We start from the raw sequence: 18,911 nt of genomic DNA on the forward strand, positions 1-18,911 counted from the left end.
CTTTTCAGGTATGATCATTTTATTGAGTCAATGTTTGTCATTCACAAGGAACATGATTCATCTTTTTTAATATCGGTGATAAGGAATCAAGAGTTAGGATTCTGTTTAGTAGAGTAATGCGTTAAGACATCAAGATTAAAGGAAAAGGAATGAATTTTATCTAGTATAAGGAGTAAATCACAAGGGTATTAATAAGAAAGCTATGATTCTTGGATAATTGATTTTACATCGCATTATCGGTTCCATGATTCAATGTAAAGACATAATAACAAGTGAGTTTGTACACTTGCCTGAATACAGAGACAAAAGCAACGGGTATACTATCTTACTCTCAACACTGAATGTAAGAAAAATTCTGAAGTTAGTCCAGTCATCAAAACACCAGCAAATGAATAAAAAATGAATGAACGGTAAAGAAAAAAGAAGAATAGGAATGGAAAGATAGGTGTCAACAAAAGTAACAACTATGCCTCTGTATCGATTTAATTTTGATTTATCGATTTAATTTTGTATTAAATATTTACATAGAATTATATACAAAATGAAAAATATATTTGATTTTTCGTACCCATGTTTCATACCCATTAGGGTATCAAAAACTCATACATTGGGAGTTTGAGATATGAGTTTGGAGGATTGGATTTCAGAATATTGAGGATTTGGAATGATCAAAACTCATATGTGATACTTTTAGCGTGAACCAAAAGACTCCTCAATGTTATGTCAAGAGTCCGATTTACATGTCACTCTCAGTAGGTGGAGTCTCCGAAATATATTTTATTTGATAAAATAAAATAATAATATTATATTTGATAATAAATAACTAATTAACTTTTTCACCTAAAATACATATTTTTTTGTACCAAATTATTTCATTAAATATTTAAATCAACAAAATTTATATTTTAAAACTTGTAATTAATACAAATTAAATTAAAAAATTATATTACATAGAAAATCTGTGTATTGCAGCAGTTATAAATTATAAAGTATGACTATTTAGCCCAAAACAAATATAATCTATATATCCATATAAAGTAGGATCTCAGGTGTCCTACGTGGCGTTGCTAGAAACGTCCATTCTATTTTCCTGTTCTCTCAATCTCAAACCTTCGCCGAGTCACGGTTTTATTGGCCTAGCCTATTGACGTCTGCCTATATTCTCTTCTCTGCCAATCTGGTAGTCCGTCCGTTACTGGAAATATCAGCAGTCAATTAATTATATTTAGTTTAGCCTTTTCATCTTCTCGTCTGACTCATCATATACATACACACAATTATATATGCTCACATTATTTTCTTCAAGTCTAACTACAGATTGTTCATGGCAAATCATCTTTTACCTCCTCCAAAACTCCTTTTCCAGATATTATATCACGTGGGAAACAGGGCAGAGGTGCGTCCACGGATGTCCAATTACTATTAAAATTTGAAGTGCAACCCAGATATTTGATAAAAGTCCAGATTGAAAGGTAATTTCATGTGTTTTAGTTATGTTACTCCTAAAAAAAAAGTCCTACTTTGTAATGCTAAACTTTTTTGGACTTCAGAGATACAAATCAGAATGGAAGTACTAAACTGTTGCTCCTGGAGACTTTACAATCAGGTTCTTTTTTATTATTAACCTTATATCATACCCACGTCAGTATATGTTTACATTTTTATGCTTCATTTTTTTATAATTTTATGTGTTATTGTTTTTTTGCATCAGTTAATTCAGTTTGTGAAATATTGCTTGAATCCAAAATACAGAATACTGCCGTTAACTTTATTTCTCGTACTTGGCGTGTGGTTGCAGGTTCGGTATTAGGCTTTTAAGATAAAATTTAACGGAGAAATATATTCTTGTCTCTCATCATATAGGTAACATAGAGGTGAAAATAACTTTATTAATTACATATATAATTTCTTTAAGACTGGTTTTGTTATTTTATAATTTACATAATTTATTTTTGGCCAAGTGAATAACTATATTAAGAAAAGAGGTACAAATCTGCAGGACATACCCAGGAGAAAAAGAGTTGGATGCGCATGCTCAAACTAAACACTCTAGAACTAAATGACAATACCATACAAGTAGGTTGTCTAAATAATTATAAAAAACCTACAATAAATTAATTATTACATTCAAATTTATAATCTTTTTCTGGAAACCTCATCCTGGAGTCAAATAGAATTTTTTTCATTTTTTAGCTAACAATTAGATATTATGTAGAAGATTTCTGAATTTGTGGTTATATGACCCGTGTTATTATCTGTCTATAGTATGTCATAGTACTTTTTCAGTTGCCGGAAAAAAATAAGTACTTGGTTTAAATGTTTTTTAAGCAGACAATGCAGCTGAGATTGTTGGTGGTGCAGCGATTTTTGCAGTCCCGTTGATCTTATCTCAGTTTTTTGGTGATTCTAAGCCTTGGGGTACTAAGACTGTAAATAATGCTTATGAAAAATTAGCAGAAGATGTTAATGCTCAATTGGTTGATATAACTTCAAGCAAGTAGGCACACCAGATATTTAAAAATTGAGCAAGAAATATGTCCCAATTATGTATAATGGTGAAGATAACGCGGGTTTCTTGAAGAAGCTGGCTTTGAAATTCAAGGAACCGGTTAATATCACATTGTTTTATATTACATAAGTAAGATGATTGTAACTCTCTTATTTTCTTTTTTTGTTCTTAGTTTTAGTATTGATTTGTCATGGTTATCGATTATCAATCAATATCAATTAGATGTACTAATATGATTTAGATTGTGTAATGTGAAATGCTTTATTGCTTAAGGATATTACATGTCGTTATGGTATTGAAAACCTCAACCTCACATTTGCCACCAGTGGTTTGACTTTTTTACAGAAACACCCAAGGTTAGGAATTTAGGATTTTGGTGCCCCAGGTGTTGAAGTATAAACAAGTCCAGTTACAAGTGGTATAAAACTTTTTACTAAATTTTCTCTAATCAGCGAGATAAAAATGATATGTAAAATCTTCTGTAAGACCCTCTAGAATGCGGGAGACTATTGGAATTAGAGAAATAATATCATGTTCACGATATGCCTCAGTGACTTTCGGCATCTGACAAACAGTTTTCACTACTGTTGAAAAATCATTACAATATTTATAATGTGATAAACACCGGCAGAGGTTTCTTATATACCTCCTCAAAATTGGGTAATCTTAATCATCTCATTGTCTTTCCCTCACCACAATTTCATAACTTTTACAAAGTAATTTGTTGTTTAGATCAAGTTTCTTTTTATGCTTTTTAGAACAAAAGTGATTAATTAAAGTATCCAGATGGAACCCAGGTTTAATGGAAGCTCTTAACTGGTTGCAGGGTTGGTGACAACAAATGGATTTAAAGCTGCCTATGAATTAAAGATGGTGCAGAAAGACCCAAAGGATGAATGGTTGTTACCGTGTTTTATCGCTCTTAATCTTATCTTCGCCTTCATCCTCTTTTATTGTGTTATGTTACTATATTCAAGTATTTCCAATTAATTGTGAATCTGGAATGTTTGCAGAGCAATGGTCTTCCCTGGATTCAACCATAGAAAGGATTCAGTTTTGATTTTAGTAGTTTGACTGATGCAATTGGGGTATGCTTTTCACCTGTTGATAAATATTGCAACTTGTTTGTATTTTAAAAAGAACCGTTTAGTTACGTCATAAGTTGAAGAGTGAAACACTCAATGTTTCAAAATTATGGTATAGTACTTTATGAATGTAAATTCAGAAGTTTGTTTGCACTAGATTATATTCTTATATTCAAAGTGAAAAACTGAATTTCAGCACCATATGTGTTGGCTTAATTTCTCTCCTTTTCTAAATTTCCACTTCTTTTTATAATCAGGACTGGAATAAGGACTGGGAGGGTATGCCAACTCTCTACGTTCCTAGACGGAGTTGGTGGAAATCTGAAAATCGTGGACTGTAATTAATAACAGGAACATTGATAACAGGAACATATCTTGAGAGTAAATTTTTGGCGGCCATTTTTTCTTGTATCTTGATTAATTGTTCATATTTTTTAAAATATTCTTTCATTTTTACACTACATAGTCTGTGTCAAGATTTCTGCTTCCATGCACATTTAATTATTGTGTGAATGTAAATTGTTATTCCAGGGCTAGCATTTGTATCAAATTATTTGCTCGACAGATTAGTAGTTGATCCCCTATCTTTTGTTTAGACTTAAGAGTATGTTTTCATTTCCTTATATGAGAGGGTGCATCTAAAATATTTAATTATAATAACTACTAATTTAATGACATAGCTTCCATGTAGGCAGAAAGTGTTTTTTTGAACCTAAAAATTTCTGAACAATTGTTTCAATAGTCTCGTGAAAATGTTCCTAATGAGTCTCATGGAAATGTTCCAATCGATGAATATAATCGAAAATTATTTTTAGCATATTTTTGTTAAAAAAACAAATTATTTCAAGGGCTGAATAGTGAGAAAAAAATTGTCTTTTCTTTTGTATATTGAGGTTAACGAATAGTAATAAAAAAAAATTAAAAAAGACTTTTTTCCTAACTGTAAATTGTGTGTAATATTAAATTTATAATTTAAAATATTTTTTTGCACCGCGCGAAGCGCGGTTTTTTTACCTAGTTTTATTGATATTTTTAAATACACACAACAACATTATTTAGCCCCAAAACACAAGGCAAGAAGACCCTGCCTAATTCTACTTGTATTCGTTGTTCTTGGGAGTGTAGAATTTAAAGTCGTCAATACAGCCGGAGACCTGAATATAAAGTCGTCAATAACTTGGAAAAAAATAAAATTATATTAGCAAGGCGTAAATTTTATAATTCTGGAAGTTTGTTTCTCTGCAATTTTTCTTATATATATAGATTGCAGGCTAGGTTTCTCATATTAAAAATTTATTTACACAGCAGTTCATTATTGAATATATGCGAGTGAGTTTTCAATTGCACGAACAAGATGACTTGCTTTTCTGCCAATACGACGTCGTTTGCTAAGCACACTCAACCACAATCTGCTACAGGTGTTGTCGTCAAGGCTCTTTAATTATTAATAATCGACACTCTTTTATTAACCCTAATTCGCTGATTTCTTCAATTACGATCTCGATTTATACCCTACTTGTTTGTGTGTATATTTTTATATTTGTGTGTATTTATATATATTTGGTTGAGTTATGGCGACTTCAAAGCCTCAAAGATCGCCAGCTGAAATCGAGGATATTATTCTTCGTAAAATCTTCATTGTTTCGCTTGTCGATTCGATGGAGAGCGATTCGAGAGTGGTGTACTTGGAGATGACGGCTGCTGAGATTTTGAGTGAGGGTAAGGACTTGAAATTATCTCGTGATTTAATGGAGAGGGTTTTGATTGATCGCTTGTCGGGGAATTTTGTTGCCGCTGAACCGCCTTTTAGTTATTTGTTAGGTTGTTATCGTCGTGCTTATGATGAGGGGAAGAAGGTTTTATCGATGAAAGATAAGAATTTGAGGGATGATATGGTTGCGGTTATAAAGCAGGCTAAAAAATTGGCGGTTTCGTATTGTAGGATTCACTTAGGGAACCCTGATATGTTCCCGAATTGGGATAATACTAGTGGTTCCAATAAGACAAGTGTGTCTCAGTTGTTGCCGTTGATTTTTTCGGAGGTTTCGAGTTCGGTTGATGGGTTTGGAGGTAGTAGTAGTGTGGCGGGAGTGTCGTGTCCACCGGGGTTTTTGGATGAGTTTATTAAGGATTCGGATTTTGATAGCGTGGACCCTATTTTGAAGCAGTTGTATGAGGATTTGAGGGGAAGTGTGCTTACGGTTTCTGCTCTTGGGAACTTTCAGCAGCCATTGAGGGCTTTGTTGTATCTGGTTAATACTCCGTCCGGGGCCAAATCTTTGGTTAGCCATCATTGGTGGATTCCAAAGGGTGCCTATTTGAATGGGCGTGTGATCGAGATGACGAGCATATTGGGCCCGTTTTTCCATGTTAGCGCCCTGCCTGATCAAACCATATTCAGGAGTCAGCCTGATGTTGGGTGAGTCTTTGATTTCTGTACTTCTCAATACATTGTTGGCTTTTTCTGTTTATAAATATATTACTTTTACACTGCATTATTAATAATGGTTAGCCTTGTTTGCTCTTTAAAATGTACCATTTTATAATTGAATGTAAAATATGTACTTCGTATCTGTCTGAAGCTATAATGTGTGTATTAGGCAGATATGTGCCGTGTTTCCAAGATAATTGTGATTTTCCTTCAAAATTTTGTTTCTTTACTGAATTTGGTTTCTGACAGGATAGGCTGGGGCCATTCTTTTCTGTTTAAAACCTGTGTAGATTTTTGAGACATTTGATTGATCTTGTCTTTTTTATAATTAATGATTTTATTAATCACAAGTCGTGGAAATCTAAAAACTAATAATGGCAAATCTTGCTTTTCCTTTTCGTGGTGATGGGAACTCAGATTAGTCTTTGTTAAAGATGTATTATATCTGTCATTATATCTTTTATTGTATATATAAGAGAAGATATGCTTTTAGCAACTGTATTTATGGGTGCCATCCGTTATATTTTATTTCTGCGATTATTGGTAGCCGTTTTATAACCCTAGCTCCATCTTTTAAATGTATTTTTATATATATATTTTTTGTTGCTTTCCATTAAAATAACTGATCCAGTGACAACTTTGCTAAACTATGATTTGTTTACTCAAATATCAGCCAACAGTGCTTTGCGGAGGCATCTACGCGTCGTCCAGCGGATCTTTTGTCTTCATTCTCCACAATCAGAACTGTCATGAATAACTTATATGATGGTCTGTCTGAAGTTCTGATGTGTCTTCTAAAGAATACAAACACACGTGAAAATGTTCTACAATACCTTGCGGAGGTCATTAACAAAAACAAATCAAGGGCTCATATACAGGTAATTATGTTTCTGAATATTAAGTTGTTCCGGATATAGTGTAGATAGATTTGTATTTCCAAGAGTTCATGCAATGCATCAGGCGGCACACCAGACGCTGATTGTTGTTCATATGGGATGGGGTATTGGGTACATATAAACCTGGTCTGAGACTGTCTATTAAAACTGTCTTGTATTTAGAGTATAACCTTCCCTTCAAAAGAAAAAAAGAAACGAAAAAGAGTATACCTTTAATCTGAAGTAGCCTAACCCTAATTGTGATTTGTTCCTAGGTTGATCCAATATCTTGTGCAAGTTCGGGCATGTTCGTGAATCTCAGCGCTGTTATGCTTCGCCTTTGTGAGCCATTTCTAGATGCAAATTTGACAAAAAGAGACAAGATTGATCCTAACTATGTATTCAACAGCAGTCGGTTGGACTTAAGGTTCGAGAGTTTTTTCAAGCATACACATATTGGAGTTTTCTTTACGTATAAATTTGTTGCATTTTTACATTGTTTCTAAAATGTTTACAATTCTATCATTTTCAGAGAATTAACCGCTTTGCATGCTTCATCTGAAGAAGTTGCCGAGTGGTTCATAAAAAATAATCCCGGTAAAGGTGATGCCAATGGTACTAATATTGATGGTGAGAATCGGTTGCTACAATCTCAAGAAGCAAGCAGTTCTGGCAGTTCTTTGGGTGGTTCAGCTAAATACCCATTTATTTGTGAATGCTTCTTTATGACTGCAAGAGTCCTAAACTTAGGACTGATAAAAGGATTTTCTGATTTCAAGCATCTTGTGCAGGTATTCCGTGGAAACCTTCATGAAAGGAATAGTCCATTTTTTTCCAGCAACCTTATGTTTTATTAGTAATGACTTCAATGTACTGTCCTTTGTTTGGGTGATGCTTCACATTTAAGCTCACTAGTTCAAATTACGTTCAGGATATCCAAAGGAGTGAAGACAGTCTAGCCTCTTTGAAAGCGATGCAGGAGCAAGCACCTTCTCCTCAGCTAAATCAGAACGTTGCACGCCTTGAGAAGGAGCTAGAGCTTTATTCGCAGGAGAAATTATGTTACGAAGCTCAGATACTTAGGGTATTACATATCTCCACTTCCTCATTTTCCCAGTGCTAGAGTGTTTATACATAATGTTAGGTGATTTAAGTGAAAATGCCCAATTGAAAGCACAAGTGAAGATAACACATACATATGTATAGACTCATAAGTTTTTTTTGTTTAGATTTTAAGCAAATGAATGAATCATGTAACCTTGGAGAATCCAGATCATGGTCTTACCAACCTGAAAGTATTTCATCAAATTTTAAGACTTGATACAGAAATTATGTGTTTTCTGAATTATATCACAAATAACTTAAAGTCTGCATTTGACGTCATGTCTTGTGATTGAGTAACCACCATGCAGAACAGCAGAAGTTACTATGCTGAACTACAGCTTTTACTAACACCAAAACACAGACTAGAACCCAGCCTCACTCTTCTGCTGCTAATAAAGGCATAACTCTGTAAATTTGATTGCATTGATTAGTGGAGTTGATGACATTAGTTTGATCTGGTAATTTCAGGATGGAGGTTTTATTCAACAAGCTTTGTCCTTCTACCGCTTGATGGTTGTTTGGCTTGTGCGGCTTGTTGGTGGCTTTAAAATGCCATTGCCCTCAACTTGTCCTAGGGAATTTGCTTCTATGCCCGAGCACTTCGTTGAAGATGTCATGGAGTTCCTTATTTTTGCTTCTCGAATTCCGAAGGCTTTGGATGGTGCAATGCTGGTATAAATCGAAGTTCTATCTACATGCTTATCTAAATGTGTAATGGCTTAATATGTTCTTCTTCATGGTGTGAGAAATTTCTTCTCTTCTTTGTTTTCCATCCTTGACAGGATGATTTCATGAACTTCATAATCATGTTCATGGGAAGTCCAGAATACATCAGAAACCCATACCTAAGAGCAAAGATGGTGGAAGTTCTGAACTGCTGGATGCCTCGTAGAAGGTTATTTGACAAATTTACCATAAATCAAAAAGTTAGATATGAGTTTCTTTCACATATTCTTGTGCAATATGTTTTAACATGCTGCATTTAATTTAATTGTTTTCCAGTGGGTCGTCTGCTACATCTACGCTTTTTGAAGGACATCAGTTATCTCTTGAATATCTGGTGAAAAATCTTTTGAAGGTGTATGTTGACATTGAGTTTACAGGCTCACATACCCAGGTATGACCACTATATTATATGTTTATCCTCAAGAACTGTAATCTTGTTAGCTTTTCTACCTTTGTTTATCCTTCTCTTTTTCTTTTTATTTGTTATTGTCAATACCTTTTTGGACGTCTCGAAATGTGAGTCTGAATAATCAATCTTCTTCGATTCCCAGATGCATGCTTTGATTGTCAAAATGTCTTTGTACAAACAAACTTGAGGCTGGCGATAAATGTTCAGGAATGGACATTCACGCTAGTGGTCATTGATTTTTACCCTTGGACAATCATTTAATCATAGCTTGTTAGCTTGTAGTGATTCTTTTTGTGAAAACTTAATATTAAATTTATGAATAGGCAGATTAACATCATATGGCTAATTAGTCTCTATGTATTATTTGCAGTTTTATGACAAGTTTAATATTCGTCACAATATTGCCGAGCTTCTTGAATACCTATGGCAGGTTCCCAGTCATCGCAATGCATGGAGACAGGTAGAATTCATAACATATATGTTTTCTTCATCAAATAATTTTTACTGCCTGTGTCTGACATCTTTATGCTACTGCAGATTGCGAAAGAGGAGGAGAAGGGTGTATATTTAAATTTCCTAAACTTTTTGATTAATGATAGCATTTTTCTCCTTGATGAAAGTCTGAACAAAATTCTAGAACTCAAGGAAATCGAAGCTGAAATGTCAAATACAGTTGAATGGGAGCGAAGACCAGCTCAAGAGAGACAGGAGAGAACTCGATTATTCCATTCTCAAGAAAATGTTGGTGTCGTAGATTTCTTTTCTTCATCTTCAAGTTCAACTGTGTTTTCATGTTAACGTCTACTCCAGGACTTATTATAAGGCTAATTTGTTTATTTCTCAAATTTACTTGACTTGGTCTTTTCTTACAAATCATAGTGTCAAAATATAAAAACCTGGAATGTCAGCATTAGCACTATTTTGCAGTTTCTCTTCTTAAAGATTGTTCTTTGTTTCTTAGATCATTCGGATTGACATGAAACTGGCAAATGAGGATGTTACGATGCTGGCATTTACTTCAGAGCAGATTACAGCCCCCTTTTTGCTTCCAGAGATGGTATCTCTTCAAATTTGGTTCATTGTTTTTTAAACACTACATGTAAAGCATACGAGTATATGACAATTATCACCATATTAGCTTTATTGTATTTGTTATTTATTTATAATTTCCTGCAGGTCGAAAGAGTGGCCAGTATGCTGAATTACTTCCTTTTACAACTGGTTGGGCCCCAAAGAAAGTCTCTTAGCTTAAAAGATCCCGAGAAATATGAATTTCGCCCCAAACATTTGCTAAAGCAGGTTGGCGTATAAACCATTTCCCCTCTTGCACTTTTTGATTAGGTTCAATTTTATTTACAACCAAGTAAGAAAGAGATAAATTTCCCAACTCCTACTAGAAGCCAGATAATTACATAACATTAGAAACAACTATTGCTCACAAACATGTTTATCACGGCGCCAAGTCGTATAAAGTCGACATAGTGTTCATTATACATTTACGTACCAGATTTAATATATGATATAACTAAGTGCATCAGTTCCATAATTTAAATTTAAAGTACTAGGATAGTAAGTTCAAAATAACCATAGTTGCTGAATAGTAACATCCATATTCTGAATATCAAACATGTCCAAGCAATTATTATCCGTCTTAATATCATTTTCATCTTCATCTCTTTCTTCTGTACTGTTATATTTGGTTGGATCGGCCATTGGTTCATTGGTTTGATCAGGTCATGGTACACCACAATCATGGTTATCAAGGCCCCAAGTTGGGCTTTGAGACTCTAGGTGGACCTTCGCGTCGACTAGACGAGGAAAAGTCGGGCTTTGAGATTCTTGGAGCCCAAGTACTTTGGCATTGACTAGTCGTATTCGTGATAGTAATGCTCACAAATGATGTAAGTTTCTGAATAGGCCGTAGGATGTCAAAATTCAGATTTAAGCGTGGGTTGACTGTTATTGTGGTCAGTGTAGCTGATATTTTTCTGTACAAATAACCCTTCAATTTTACAAGTTTATATTCTTTATCTTTGGCATTATCAGGGGAACTCTATGCTTACTCTGCTCAACTTTTTGTTCATTTCTCAGATTGTCAACATATATGTCCATCTGGCAAGGGGAGACAAACACAATATATTCCCATCTGCAATCACAAAAGATGGTCGCTCTTATAATGAACAGGTACTTCCCTTTTTTACTTTTTTAAATTTCTAATTTTTTTAAAAAGTCTATATAAAACAAGTTCTTTTTTGTCGGGAATAGGGGATGTCGACTGATTACATATAGGATTCAACCTTTGTTAATGTTTAGAAATTGTGATTTTTAATTGTTGTTAGATGTTCACATTCAAATTCTCATTAATTACTGTAGTTACAGTCATTTAACTTGGAAACAAATATCATATTTTTCTTATGTCATAAAATTTATTGCATGCCATTTCTCTTACTGTAGTTACAGTCATTTTACTTGGAAACAAATATCATATTTTTCTCATTTCATAATATTTATTGTATGCTATTCATCTTGAGGATATAGTGAAAATTAACTAATTACTATGTTGCTATAGTTGTTTAGTGCTGCCACGAGTGTCCTTCAGAGGATTGGTGAAGACATGAGGGTCATACAAGAGTTTGTTGAGCTTGGAAATAAAGCAAAAGTTGCAGCTTCAGAGGCGCTGGATGCTGAAGCTGCACTTGGGGAGATTCCAGATGAATTCCTGGACCCAATACAAGTAAGTTTTGTGCTATAAAATTGAGTTCTGAGGTAATTTAAACTTAAAATGATAATGTATTAGTCGATCTACGCGTGTTTAGTATTTTAAGGAGAGACTTGCAAAATTCCAAACTTTGTCATGCTTCCACTCTTAAAGAGCAATGACAACTATTGAGCTAGCCAGTATGCTTGGAATTCCGTTTGGTCTCTCTGCGGCTCTGCCCTTCAAAGGCAGTGACGTGGTATTTGACATGTTCTAGTCAACGTTGCAGCTCACTATGATATGCTCATATTGTTCAAGTACATTAGACTTGGTTCGACTATAGGAGACAGTGATACCATAGAAGAGCTTTTATCACAAGATATTATGTTATGTTTAAGTTTGTTAATTGCAAAGGTCTGACGGGATTTTTTTTCTTATGCAGTACACCCTAATGCAAGACCCGGTTATTTTACCATCTTCAAGGATTACTGTGGACCGACCTGTTATTCAGAGGCATCTTTTAAGTGATAGTGTATGATTCTTTTTCCTTTAATTTCCTTGGCTTAATAAATGAAGGTATGAGATTAATCCAATTCTATAATTTGCAGACTGATCCCTTCAATCGTTCCCACCTTACTGCCGACATGCTGATTCCTGACACAGAACTCAAGGCACAAATTGACGAGTTCCTAAGGTCTAGGGAACTGAAACAGCATGGTGACAATTTGAGCATGCAGAGCACCAAGGCTACAATCCAAACCACTGATGATTCGCCTTTGATAGAATAGGAAATGGTATTGGAAGATGTAGTAATTGTACACATTAGATTGCTTCCATCTCTCCAAATTATTGGCTCAATACATTATTAGTGATGAATAGCACTCAGTATCATATCTTTTGAGTATATTTTTTTGAACATGTAATTAACTTGAGACTTGAGTTTTCGCAAAAAAAAACTTGAGACTTAGAGTTTTCAGAAACCACTTCTTGAGTTGTTGGGCCTTATTTATTAGTATAGCATTTGCATTTTGCTGCAACACCGGTTCTGAGGATCACTATGGTTGCTGTGGCACAAATCACTACCAAATGACCTATAAATTCAAGGATCTATACACCCATACCTATATCGTATTCATACGAACCCCAAAAATAAAACCCTAAATAAAAATTTGAAAATAATATAAATTACTTGCGTTTTTGTGGATATAGATGTTTGAGAGATGTTTTGGGTGGATGTTGAAGGCTTTTGGGGGGGGGGGGGATGAGATTTGATCGAAAAAGAGGGAAGTAGCAGAGGTGTTGGAGGGATTGTGGTGAAGTGGAAGTAACAGAGGAGGTGTTGGTTACGCCAAGTACATTAGTATTTGTAATAAAATTATAATTTATTTTAAAAACACAAACTTACCCTTGAAAAAACTGACAGCGTTGGATGATGAAACGAAATTAATGGTCTGTCACATGCAAGGCTATAGCTAGTTTGTGAAGCGTAATATCTCAATCGGTATCTGATAGATAAAATGTACATCCACATAATGTATTTTACTATTTTATTTATTACTACATAATTTGCAACTACTGAAAAGACTAGTACATTTTTTTTTATGTAAATTTGTTTTTCTTTAATATAAAATTATTAAATGCGGCACAATTGGATAATAAATAACCCTGGTTCCACCCTTTTAAAGTTCAGCTGAGATTAAAATATTATACAGCTGAACCAGAGCAGGTACATTGTCAGAAGCAAGTGTATCTTCACTTTAAATGGTTTAAGAACTATCAAGGGATGTATTGCTGAAGAACAAGTTTAGATCGATAGCCAGTCTTGAACCTTTAACTAATAATCAGTCGGACAAGCTCCTATATCTTAATATTCAATTGAACACATTCATTTTACGCGAAGCTTTCTATGGACATCATTATGTAAAGAGATTGTATCATTCAATATACTCATTTAAATAAAACCTAGGTCATAAAATCTGCCTGACACAATCTGTGGCACACCTAAATTTCGCAGAAAAGGACCTGTAAAAACAATAAAAGTCACCAAGTTGTGTTAATCAAAGCTTCGAGGTTGGTTTAAGCTTCCGCTTTGCATACTCATGAGCAATGCTTAGTGAACTTCTGCTGTGACGTAGAGAGAATTCAGCAAGTAAAATTTTTCTTTCATTTGGTATCAAATCACCGTGGAAACCCTGCACAACAAGAACACCATTATTACAAGTTTACAACATTGCAATCAAACATTTGCAAATACTGGAATGATTTCTACGGCAAAACTCATTATGTGTGTAAGGTGCCTTTCTTACACAGCATCAAACCACACATATTTTCTATATTACTCATGGAAACGCAACAATTACATTGTTTCAATCCAATGGATATAGGATGAGTACAGATCTTATACAAATTGATATTTTTTAAATAAACATGAGTATAAATCAAATAAAATCCATACATAGCAGACTCTTTTATTAAATGTCAGTTCTATACAAGGTTGGGGGAGGGTGAATGAGGAATTGAACCCGCCACATTTGTCATGGGAAAGAAAGCCAAACCCTCATCCTCTATCCTAGCAGACCCTTTTCATTTATACGTATATTTAAAATAAACAAAAAAATAATTTTCAATATCTAAATAGTGTCTTTGTACTACAAGTTAAACTCAGTTTTGTAATTTGTAGTTTGTAGTTTGTAAACAATTTATTTCTTTTGGCTTCAAATGTGACCTCTAAAATTGCTGTAAACGAAAGCTCAATATAATATTTCTGCAAATGTAGTGCACAGGTAATTACCAAGCGAGAAGTTCTGTCACAGACAGCATGGTACATTAGAAGGCCAGCAGCAACAGAAACATTGAAGGAGTCCACCATGCCTCCCATTGGAATACTACAATGCAAATCTGACAAGCTTAAAGCCTCATCACTTATTCCCCTGCAGCAACATATTCATCACTGCTAAGTTTTAAGCACATCTCATTATCCCAGAACAGCATAAAGAAGATAAAGAAGTTACGGTTGACAAGGGTCCGTAAACGTTTTATGAGGATCTTATCAGTTATCACAGGTTTTTGAAACGGGAAAATTTTGCCCACTAAGTTTCATCCCTTCTTCGAGAAAAACTATCTTCGTTGCAGGAGTATTTACTTAAAAGATTTCTGACTCTTTTTTCTAGTTTACTACTGAAATATTAAACCAAAATTATTCCATCCTCGTTTCCCCAGTATACAAGGCCGGAGATTAAAAAATAATATTAATAACCCAACTAGATTAAAACGTGGTTACCTCAATCACAAGATAGGAGCTACCTCCTAATTCATAAGATAGGGAAAACATCCTGAATAAGGTAAATAACATTAATATAACTAACTTCTAACCAAATACCTGAGAATAAAAGCTAATTGATATCCCAAATATTAGATGAGATGAGATTTTTAAATACTATACTGCTAGATACTTTGTTAGTAAATACTAATAATACTCTGAAATTATTTATTTAGTTAACTAATCTTCATTTCTCCTGATCTTCAGTTCAATAGAAGCATCATAACAGAAAAATGTAAGGTGATCCTCATCCATATTCCATATAAATAATAACTTATACTCCCATTGCAGGTGAAGAATAACAGACTCCCTTTGACATTCCAAAACCAATGCTTGAATAAATATATACCGGTAACTGTATTTTAACAAAAAGAAAATACATATATATTCTCCATATTAGTTGACACATCCTAAAATGAAGCTTCACCAGTTACGACTTTTTAACAAGAAATAGTATAACGTTAAATTTTGATGGTCTACGAAAGAATAGCTCACGGAAAAAAAGAAAGATAACAAGCACTGTACCTAAACAATTTCTTGCAGCAAAAATAAGATGATAAGATTTTCCCATAAGAACATATTTATTTCAGGCCGTTCACTCATTCAGGCAAGTACAAGACTTAACCGGGGAAGTTCATTTTCACTATTCTACTGAACAAGTAGATCCTTCTTCAATTAAATATTTGAATTTGAGTATATTTGCAAGTTCAAGTCTTCACAACTTAAATGATAACTTCTACAGAAATGGTCACACCATACATGACATTTTTCAGATTAAGCATCACGAGAATAGCCTAGATCATTAGTAAATAACTGGTAAACATAGGAAAAATAAAGTACCTTTTCTCGTTACCAACAACAATTGCAGTGGGAGAAGTCCAATCCATATCATGAACAGAAACCTGCAAAAAAAAGAAAAAAAAACATGTAAGGTCTACAAAGCCTTTCGAAGTTTTATTGTCACCTAAAATATAGACAACAAATAATGGTGATTATCTATATAAAGAGTGATTCATACTGCGTCCATTCCGACATGTGTTGTCGCAATGCGATAACCACGAGACTTCAAAACTTCAAAGCACTCCTTAGTGGAGTCCCAAAGTTCAATATCCAGCCACTTTTCAGCCCCCATGCTAACATGACGGTTTTCTCTGTACCTAAAACACCGATAGTAACATGATTAACCATACTAACATATTCCCTATTAAACATACCCAAAAATAAATGCAGGTGATGTGAAGTTAATTCAGTTAAAAACAGAGTCTTGACAACAAATACGGACAATCCAAGTCACCTCAAACAATGTTGCACCTTTTGGAGCTATTACAAGACACAACGTGTAACGATTGAATCCCAAGCGCATCCGCCGACCGAAACACAGCAGAAACATTCCCGAAATCCGACAACCCTTCCACAACCAAACAAACCGCATAACTCCTATTCTTCACAGCATTCACAAACCTTGTTTTCCTAGTATCCATAATATACGAATCAACCGATTCCAACACCTCATCACTATTCAAAACCACATCCCCAGCTCTAAACTCATTCAAATACGGAAACCAACGAGTAGAGTCCGTAAACCTAGACTCCCCTTCGGGCTTTCGTTCCATTTTCATAAAAGTGGTAACATCATCAGTCTTGTTAAGTAATTGCTCAACAGTGTCTTTGTTATCATGTTCATGGCAATTTTGGTCATCTAGAACTAAGTCAGTACCGAAATCGGCAACATCAAGTTGAGTACTACTTGCAAATGTAGAGTATAGTTTTCTTGAAACTCCAAAACTAACATAACCTATATACAATAATAAAAACAAAATATGAATTTGAACATAAACATTTAATTTATTTAATTAATACGCTATTAATTGAAACAGGAGAGATAAAGATGAATGAATACCTGGAGAAGGAGAGCGGAGGGAGAGAAAGAGAGAAGAGAGAGATGTAGGGATGTTAGTTCTTCTTGATGTCGGTAAAGTGGAATGTGTACATGAAAATAAACATGATTGAATTAGGGTTTTGCAAGCGCTCATCTTCTCTTTTAAGCCTTCAAATTCTCACTTGCCGCAGCTTCACTGTCAGAAAAAATGTGAAGAGATAATATGAGAATCAAGCTGACCGCCGCTTTCACAAGACTTTCGTGCATTAAAAATTTACATGATTCCTAAATGCTGTAAATTTTTACTCCGTGCAGTAACCAGAAGTTACAATATTAGCCCTGACTCTTTTTCTGTGCATCATAGAAAGTCTTGCGATATTAATGCATTATGTTAACCACTACACACAGTTGAACAAAAATCAATATCACAAGTCACAACCCCTTTTAACCTTTTTAATTTTTACTGGCTTCCTTTAAAATTTTTAGCATTTTCATAGAATATTTTAAAAAGTATATGTAACAAACATAAAAAATACACAATAATATTTAAATTTTAATAAAATTTATGCCTATATAAAATTCAGAATATATGCTTGAAGTAAGTCCTTTTCACACTAATTATTATAATATAAACATAAATATTTTATAATTATATTCTTTAACTCTGAAGCATAAAAAAATATGAATACTAAATTTTTAATAAATGTATGCGAATATTTTTTAAAATATACTTAGCAAATTTGGCTACGTTTTATTAAATTTTTTAATTTCCAAGTATTCATATATTTATTTTATATATGCAAGTATATTTGGGGTACAAGCGAGTCAAATTGTTTGTGAACTATTTGAGCTCGACTAGTACAAAATTCAAATTCAGCTCGAAAATAATCGAATCGAGATCGAGCTCGAACTTTTTGAATTTTTAACCGAGCTGAGCTCGATCTTCAAATTACTCGGCTCACAGTTCGCGAGTCTTATCAAGCACATATTATTTTTAACTTTTCTATTATAAATATACTTTATATAAATATTAATATTGTAGTAGATCCCAATGAGTTCACATGCGATTGTCGAATATAGTATTAAGTTTACCGTTTTCTAGAACTTTTATTGCGTCAATGTACTCTTTTACCTAGTTAAAATCTATTATTACTTATTTAATATTATTTAAAAATATTATGGCTTAAAATCATAATATACTGAAGTTCTTTTTAAAATAATTTTTTTTACATAACTAATTTTAAAATCAAGTTATTAAAGTATTAATTTTTTTTAGGTGTACTTCATTTTTGAGGTCAATATTTTAAAAGTAAAATTGGAATAAGATTAAAATTAAAACTAGCAAGGAGATAAAGTTGGTGGCCAATGAACAAGCTGCAAGCAGGCGACATGTCACTCGTATATATTAGCATTAATACTAGCAGATAGTCAAAATACATTTAATTACTGTTATTTCTAGAGAACTAACAATGAGATTTACAGAAGGGGGGTTGAATGTAAATCTCAAAACTTTTTCAAGTTTTGAGCAGTTTATAAAGACTGTGTGTTCAAGATGAACAAGTGTGTGAATTGCTTTAAGCTGATACAGACAGATATATATTCAAACACAAATGTAAAGAACACAATAAACCTTTAAAAACTTTTCTGGTGGATTTGTTGTTCCACCAGAGATGGTATTTCAGAAATTCTGTGATCTAAGAATTTGATCACAGCTGCATCCTAGTACAAACTAGATAATTTTTCTCTCAAAATTTTTCTAAACAGCTCTGGAAAAATTCTTATCTAATTACTAGCTACTACTTGGTTTATATATTACCAAGTTTACAAGTGAAGACAAGGATATATAAAATAATAAAGTAAGATCTCCACTTGTTTC

General features: G+C 33.6%; 2 protein-coding genes and 1 long non-coding RNA gene across 3 annotated transcripts; 2 read left to right on the top strand and 1 right to left on the bottom strand.

Annotated features, from left to right (window-relative positions):
* The first annotated feature begins 3,293 nt into the window (after positions 1-3,293).
* Positions 3,294-4,052, top strand: LOC141717388 (uncharacterized). Its single transcript, XR_012573625.1, has 3 exons — positions 3,294-3,408; positions 3,523-3,597; positions 3,852-4,052. It is a non-coding gene; the product is annotated as an uncharacterized LOC141717388 (long non-coding RNA).
* Positions 4,053-4,707: 655 nt separating this feature from the next.
* On the top strand, positions 4,708-12,830 carry LOC141718385 (putative ubiquitin conjugation factor E4). The gene is made up of 16 exons (XM_074520767.1): positions 4,708-6,013; positions 6,699-6,903; positions 7,176-7,327; positions 7,433-7,691; positions 7,832-7,984; positions 8,473-8,676; positions 8,787-8,899; positions 9,007-9,121; positions 9,510-9,599; positions 9,677-9,880; positions 10,101-10,196; positions 10,316-10,438; positions 11,231-11,323; positions 11,709-11,873; positions 12,280-12,369; positions 12,446-12,830. Exons 1-16 carry the CDS (start codon positions 5,166-5,168, stop codon positions 12,623-12,625), a joined length of 3,090 nt encoding a protein of 1,029 aa, XP_074376868.1. The 5' UTR covers positions 4,708-5,165; the 3' UTR covers positions 12,626-12,830.
* An 867-nt stretch (positions 12,831-13,697) lies between these two features.
* Positions 13,698-17,297, bottom strand: LOC141718387 (uncharacterized). Its single transcript, XM_074520769.1, has 6 exons — positions 17,057-17,297; positions 16,468-16,951; positions 16,175-16,313; positions 15,997-16,058; positions 14,629-14,767; positions 13,698-14,029 (listed from the first exon to the last, which is right to left on the bottom strand). The coding sequence occupies exons 1-6, from the start codon at positions 17,187-17,189 to the stop codon at positions 13,895-13,897; spliced, it is 1,092 nt and encodes a 363-aa protein (XP_074376870.1). The 5' UTR covers positions 17,190-17,297; the 3' UTR covers positions 13,698-13,894.
* Between the last annotated feature and the right edge of the window lie 1,614 nt (positions 17,298-18,911).

This window comes from Apium graveolens, chromosome 4, assembly GCF_009905375.1.
Source record: "Apium graveolens cultivar Ventura chromosome 4, ASM990537v1, whole genome shotgun sequence".
NCBI classification, from domain to species: Eukaryota; Viridiplantae; Streptophyta; class Magnoliopsida; order Apiales; family Apiaceae; genus Apium; species Apium graveolens.

Coding starts and splice junctions, on each gene's coding strand:
- LOC141718387 (XM_074520769.1), bottom strand. CDS start 17,189: ATGAGCGCTTGCAAAACCCTAATTCAATCATGTTTATTTTCATGTACA. Junction 16,314..16,467: donor TCTTGTAATAGCTCCAAAAG/GTGCAACATTGT, acceptor TCGGTGTTTTAG/GTACAGAGAAAACCGTCATG. Junction 14,030..14,628: donor GTGACAGAACTTCTCGCTTG/GTAATTACCTGT, acceptor CTTGTTGTGCAG/GGTTTCCACGGTGATTTGAT.
- LOC141718385 (XM_074520767.1), top strand. CDS start 5,166: ATGGCGACTTCAAAGCCTCAAAGATCGCCAGCTGAAATCGAGGATATT. Junction 6,014..6,698: donor AGGAGTCAGCCTGATGTTGG/GTGAGTCTTTGA, acceptor CTCAAATATCAG/CCAACAGTGCTTTGCGGAGG. Junction 11,874..12,279: donor AATTCCTGGACCCAATACAA/GTAAGTTTTGTG, acceptor TTTCTTATGCAG/TACACCCTAATGCAAGACCC.